Here is a 6950-nt window from a genome sequence, read left to right as displayed (position 1 = left end):
AAACTACGCCCATGCCACATTGAAAGGCTTTTTTTCATCCCACCGAATATCTTTATCTTTTTCCCTTTTCCTATTTCTGTTTTTTTTGCTCCGGATAGCTATTTTTCTGGCGCTCCATCTTGTTGTCAAGTGCACCACGAGTGACAGTTTGATTAAAAAAAAAGAAACATAAAAAGCATGCCTGGGTGCGTTCGCTTAGGGGTTTGTGCCAAAGCCACCTGTGTGGGAAGGGAGAGCGATAGGAGGGGAGGTGAAGGATCAGGGGGGCACGTAATCAGTGCCGTCACTCTGTTATTGATCATTTTATCCTGTTAAGTATAGAAAATGCCAACTAGAAAAATAATTTTTCTAGTTGGGGTTTTGATTCCCTCTCTAGTTGATTCCCCTATGTGTCGCATACACTGCATACCCACTTTTTGCGCCACTGCCACTTCATGGCATGTTTGGAAACAATCATCTGATTCTGAATTTTAACAAAAACAGGGGAGATGATTGTAGATTTCACCAGAAATAGGGACAGATCAAAAACTATTACTATTCTGGGAGAAGTGGTGGTGAAAGAGTATAACTACAGGGACAATAAACAACATTTTTTTTTATTATTATTCTTTTACTGACCATTTAGCCGTGACCCACTTTAAGCAATTCTATCAAGAAACAGACTGAAAAAAAATTATTAACGTTGTGCCTTTGAATCATAAAGGAATTCAATTGAAAAAACTTTGTTAGTTATATCTAGCAAATCCAAACAGGGTTCATCCCATCATACTTATTATATGCAAACATTCACAGAACAATATGCCTATTGGTGCCCTGGTGCAAAAATATACATGACAATTGGAAGCTGGGTTTGAAAGCACCACTTTGAGTTTGCAGGGTGAATATTCTCCCCACTGAGCCATGGAAAAAAAAAGAAAAAGAAAGAAAGCAGAGTCTTTATTCTGATGTATAGCAAACACAAATTATTTGGGTAATCCTCACTGACTAAAACCTGAAAGGTTTAGTGTGATCTATTGTAAGCAAAATGGTTGAGAAATATAAAAAGATAATTTTTTCTTTATCCAAGTATGAAAAAAAAAACATGGTTTCAACTATATGTTGAGAATGAAAAATTACAGTGATAGCATTAATGCCATACTGTTTGTACAGGGGAGCCAGCCTGCTGTCTCCGTGTCGTCTTACTCATTTCCCCTCACACACGCGACCTTTGACCTCTGACCTGGCAGGTCAAATAAAGCATCAACACCGGATACGCTCATGATTCTGCATGCCAAATGCATATATATACAGCCATCGAAATGTGCTCAGTATTGCAGTGGACAAGAATACGTTTCTATTTCAACAGAGAGAAAAGGAAAGAGGGGAAGATGTAGGGAAGAAGAAGAGAAGCAAAGTTGAGCAAAGTTGAAGAAAGGAAAGGAAGGAAGTGAATGAGTAATGACTGCAGCAAAAAATAAATAAATAAAAGGAAACCAAAATACATACAGAGTTCGGATGAAGAAGAGCTGTTTCATACTGGAGACGAACTCTCTGAGGCAACATAATGTCATCCTGCAACAGAAGGCAAATAACGGAAAACAAATCATAATTTCTCAACTTCTGCAGCAGGAAACAGGCTCCCCCTTCTAAATATAACTTCAGGTTCTAATCATCCTGTATTTTTTGTATTTATGAAATGATAAAAGTATTCAAACTTCAGATGTTGGAAGGGCCATCCAAAATCCCCCTGCCTGTGCACTGACACACATAGTGCTCTGGAAACCATTGATTTTGCACACCTACAAACAAAGTACAACCTTGCTGCTTCCACGGTATTTGAAATACAAAACAGCAAACAGGGGTTGCTAATTTATTTCCCTTTAATGACTGATCGTCAGTATTGCGACTGCTGCTTTAGAGCAGGAATTTTACGGCTTTGCTGCTCCTGTGAACACAGAACATGAGTACAGACAGAGAGAAAACACATTAGACCTGCCCTAGGAGAAGCACCTGCTGCTGCCCATTCATTTTGGAAAGGTTAGAAAAACACTATGAAATGTTTCAAAATATTGTCAATTATTTAAAGAATTGAGAGCCCATGCAATGCTCAGAAAGACTGCAAGACCCAGTTAGCCTGCTACATGCTAAAGGTCATATGTTTAGAAAAAGACTGAAGAATCTTCCTTCAGGGTGTGAAAGAGTTTTAAGAATATAGCATTACAGCGTAACCTCTAGAAAAAGGTTTTTAAAGGAAGTAGACTAAGGTGGGGACAGCAACAACATGAAGCATCATGTGTATTGAAAACCAAATAAAGCACTCTAGGAGAAACAGCTCTCACCAACTAATAGTGATGAAGAAGGTTTTATATTTTTGGTTGTTTTTTGGTGCTACAGCGCCCAAACACCTTGGCCCTGTTTCTAATTGTGGCTTAACTTAGTCAAAGGAGAGAGCAGTTAGCCTGCGGCGGCCTTGTTATATCAATGATTTTTGGGTTTCAGAACAGGTAATATATACAAGGTAATTCAAGTCTGAGTCAAGTCATGCAAGAGTGTACGGGAAGTACGAGCATAATAAGAAGCCCTCCACAATGGAACACAGAAATCTCAATCGTCCATGTTAAGAAGAGAAAACAAAAAGCTTCAAATTTCAGTTTCTCGCAAGCGGAACTTTAAATATCATTCAAAGGATCTGGAGATTCTCAAAACATATTTAACAAAAAACTGATACCGTTTCTGCTGCAATATGGTCATATACTGTAGTAGAGAGAGTCAAAGCTATATCCTCATAACTGCACTTATATAACATGAAATAAGTCTGTGAGCAATAGCTTTGTTTAGGTCTAACCCTGCTGGGTTACACCTTGACACAGGAAATATGACTTGCCGTGTTTAGGTACTTTCTATCTGTGTCCTACTGTCACACTTTAATCTCACATCCCTGTTAGTTTGCCTTTAGCATAAAAAAGTGCAGCATAAAGACCTTGTTCTTGTATCATATGAGCAATCTGAAGCAGAAATGTAAAAAAATTAGATAAATTAATAATTATGGACCTGTTTTCAGATTAATTTGCATGCTTTCTAAGCCATAATAAGGTTTTTGTTGAGATACTATATAAGGCCTGGAACTCATGCAACTCCACACATTTTTAATTGAAAAAGCTTCCTGGATGGAAAGCGAAATGTTTTCAAACTTGTAAAGCAAAGTCCAGTGGTTTGTTTTTAACTTTTTTGGAATAACTATGACATGGATGACTGAGAATCTTTACCAGAGATAAATGATTGACTCTAGCTGAAACAGCGATGCTCAAATATCTATGAATCTGTAATTCAAAAAAGACAAATGTAATAGTGGTCCTTGCTTTCCAACATCTACGGGCTTCTCCTGCAGAAGATACACCATCTCTGGCACTTATCTCATGTCAGGAATGTTACCTAACAAAGCTGGTTCATGGAGTGACTTGTGGGATTGACTCAACTAAGGATATTGGCATTCTGGAAGGTATATAAGGAACATATAAAAGACTAAATAAAAAATAAGATTTAAAAGGACAAGAGGCAAATCTACGACTAGCAGAATCTGTAGCTAAAACTAATTTTTTTTTGAGTTTTTTTAATTCTGTGTAAATAGAAATAGAGTAAATAGAAACAAAGAAATGTGATTCTAAGGAATGCTATTTTAATGCACCTTACAATCTCATACCGTTTCCTCAATAACTACTATAACCAGACATGTGTTGAGACATTTAACGACGTACAATGGGATTCTACAGGTTTAAGTTTTATATAAAAACTTTGTGTTGTGAAAGTTCCCTCAAACCAAACAATGCTGGCTGAAAGTTGTTCTTAATGTATATTTCAGTGAAATAAATCTAGTGCATTGGAACTAGTGTTTCCCTTAAGGACAGCTGGGTGACTGTGTGAGCCATACCTACCGCATCCTGAAAGCACAAGTATCGTCCACTACTCTGAGCCACAGCCTTATTCTTTGCAAAACCCACTGGAAGACAAAAAAGCACATCATGTTTGGGGGTCCAGGATAAAAGAAAAAAAAGGATTACACAAAATTACCATTGCTAGAATAAAAACATTAAATCCTAAATTTTCAGAAAAAAAATCATTCTGAAAAAATTGCAAACAGAATATGAAGACATAACGAAAATCTGAAACCAAAATCACCTCAATAAGCCACTGAGCCTTCCTTACAGCACAGGCCCCTGTAGGCCACAGAATGAGTGAGAGAACACTAAGCTGAAATGATATAATCAGCTACTAGATAAACTGACCTCCTCTTGGTTGGGAGGAATCATGACCAGAGATCACCACTGAGATCCCTCTGTCTTCCATCCTCTGCCTCCAACTCTCCAGCACTTTCCTCGAGTCATCCTGAGTCATATGCACATAGAATAATTGTATGTCCCCAGCTGTAGATTACAGTTCATATGTATAAACATGCAAACAACCCAAAACCTAATTAAACATACTGTGCTTGCATCGTCAAACACTGAGAGCTCCATGGAGCCAACAAAGTCTTGGTGAAATACAGCTTGCAGACACTCCTCCAGCCAACATGATGCATTGTGCACCGGCATGATAACACTCTGCAGTGAAAGAGGAAATGGTGAAAGTTCACAATCAGTACAAATACTTGATGTTGTGGCAACCAAAGAAAAACAGCAACCAAGGGCACCAGTATAAACCAGGGGGAAGGGAAGTGATCCTGAAGATGACTAAAGCTTACTTCTTACCACATAACCAGCAGCTTATAATCAGTAAACCCAGTAGTTTAGGTGGAATTGTCCAGCTTAAGGTTCATTAGTTTGGGACATTTGAAAATCAAGTGATTGTTGTTTTTTTCTTTCAATGTTGTGTATTGATATACATCAGTGACATTATATAATTGCAGAAGTTGGAAGCCTTAAAGACTATTTATTTATTTTGATCAGTGCAATGTGTCTATCACCCACCACATCCACTGTCTTCCTCTCCTCAGCCTCCCCTGGCTCTCCTCCTCCTCTCCTCTCTCCATCTTCCTCCGCTCTCCGGAGCCGCTTCGTTGGACTCGTGTCCATCACAGACCTCCCCTCCAGCTCATCCAAGTCCCCACTACTCTATTCCCTTCCAGCGGACGCCTCGCTTCAGCTTAGCTGCTCACATCTGACATGAAACGGGGACTATTTACAGTAGAGGGAGTGAGCCATTGAGCAAACACGTGTGTAAGAATGTCATTTAAAATGCATTTCGAAACAGATATAGCGATATTAACTGTATTTAGGGCGACAATGCATTAATACAACCTCTTTCGATTGGTTCGACTATAGCTTATATGCCATTTTATAAATTTTGATGAGATGGGATTTGTAAACATTACATTCCGTACTAACTTCCGCATTCAGTAAATCTAGGTAGCTGATTGGCTGTAGCAAAACACGGACAGACGCCGGATTGGCTCAGTTTGCTTCCAGTTTTCTTCTTCTTGTTGAAATGTTTATGGCGGTTGGCAAATACGTTAGGTGACCATTACCGCCACCAACTGGTAGTTGTGTGAACCACATGGCAAAAAAACAAAAAAAACCCAAAAAATCTGTTTCAAAAACTCAAATATAAACTGATATCCTCTGCTTCCTGATTCCTTTTGCAGTAAATCAACAATGTCAAGTTTCATTTTCATATTACTAAGTTTCCTAATTAACTTGTTTCTCTGATTGAAAATTGTTCTTACAACTCAAAATAACATTATCCACTGTCTCATCTTCACCACAGTCACATTTCCCTGTCTGATGTTTCCCTAATAAAAACAATGACCTATTCAATCCTGTGTGTCCTATTCTAAGACATGAAATAATGATCTCTTCTCTCCTGTTCCTCTCTTCGCATTTGTCCAATTACCTTTTGGATTTCATAGAACCCCCTTCCTTTCTTTTCTTTTCTTTCCATAACTTTTGCCACCTCTCTTTTGTTTTTTTGTCTAATTATACCCTTTATTTCAGCCTATATCCCCAAAAATAACAGTGACAGACTGTGGATTGCTAAAAAATACATAAGTAAATTATATATAATTCTACTACTTATTTCATGCTACATTTATTTATTTCATGATATATTAGGGTCCTCCATGTAGCTCCGGGATCACATATTTTGACCCCCCCCCCACACACACACACACAGCCGACTAATTATTCCCACATTGTATCTTTCTCTGCCCTAGCTTTACATTAGTCTGTAAACCTCTTGATTTGGAAGATTGCCTCTCTACAGGCCAGTAAAAATAGCCCCAGGGTTATATAAATACTCAGATATACAGGATTATAGGTATTTTTCATTGATGTATTGGTATATCAAAGCTGCTCTTACAGAGTGTTAAGGGGCTGTTTACACTTTTGGCTTTTGTGAGTGTTTGAAACATTGTGTGAACAAACAAATTTCACTCATTTAGACTTGAAACAAGCCAGATATTAAATGTGGACTAGAGATGGATAACTGCACACAGCAACACATATTTGCCTCATGTACAATTATTTGAGAAGTTCAGACCGAGGTTAGCATTCAGATTGATGACATAGAGAGTTTTGTCCTGCAGGTTCATGATGTCTCTAATCCGTCTGTGGGCTCTTTTGCAATGTAAAATAATTTTACTCTTAAGACTGTTCCCCACAGTAACTCACAACTGTTTTTTATGCTCTTCTCCTCCAAAAAAATTAACACCACATTACGAAGTTAATCACAAGTGTCTACACCAGTTGATTTCAATTAGCAAGAGGCGGATGGTGCATCTGCTTTAAGCTGGGATCATGGCTGAGTTTTGGCACAAATTTGAGCCGTGAGAGTCAAACTGATAAATTAAGTGTGTGCATTTGTGAAGTCATGATCACATTTTCAGTAGTTTCTATTTACTCATTACTTCCAATTTTTATTGCATTAGTCAATGCAGGTGATGGATGCATGGATGGATGGATGGATGGATGGATGGATGG

At 38.2% G+C, this 6950-nt stretch overlaps 1 protein-coding gene across 2 annotated transcripts in view; it reads right to left on the bottom strand.

Annotated features, from left to right (window-relative positions):
* b3gntl1 (UDP-GlcNAc:betaGal beta-1,3-N-acetylglucosaminyltransferase-like 1) overlaps positions 1–5373 on the bottom strand; it is a 25196-nt gene extending 19823 nt beyond the window's left edge. Inside the window, exons 1-5 of one of the 2 annotated variants that reach the window (XM_015371201.1) lie at positions 4944–5373; positions 4461–4577; positions 4263–4362; positions 3912–3976; positions 1486–1551 (exon numbers count right to left, since the gene is read on the bottom strand). In XM_015371201.1, the coding sequence (XP_015226687.1) occupies positions 1486–1551; positions 3912–3976; positions 4263–4362; positions 4461–4577; positions 4944–5048 (453 nt within the window). In that variant the 5' untranslated portion in view covers positions 5049–5373. The remainder of the gene's footprint in view (positions 1–1485; positions 1552–3911; positions 3977–4262; positions 4363–4460; positions 4578–4943) is intronic. The other variant, XM_015371202.1, reaches the window with a different exon arrangement.
* Positions 5374–6950: the final 1577 nt, after the last annotated feature.

This window comes from Cyprinodon variegatus, unplaced genomic scaffold (genome assembly GCF_000732505.1).
Source record: "Cyprinodon variegatus isolate N-32 unplaced genomic scaffold, C_variegatus-1.0 Scaffold54, whole genome shotgun sequence".
In the NCBI taxonomy this organism is placed as follows: Eukaryota; Metazoa; Chordata; class Actinopteri; order Cyprinodontiformes; family Cyprinodontidae; genus Cyprinodon; species Cyprinodon variegatus.
The sequence above is the reverse complement of the archived record's forward strand: the minus strand, read 5'-3'. Positions and strand labels throughout refer to the sequence as shown.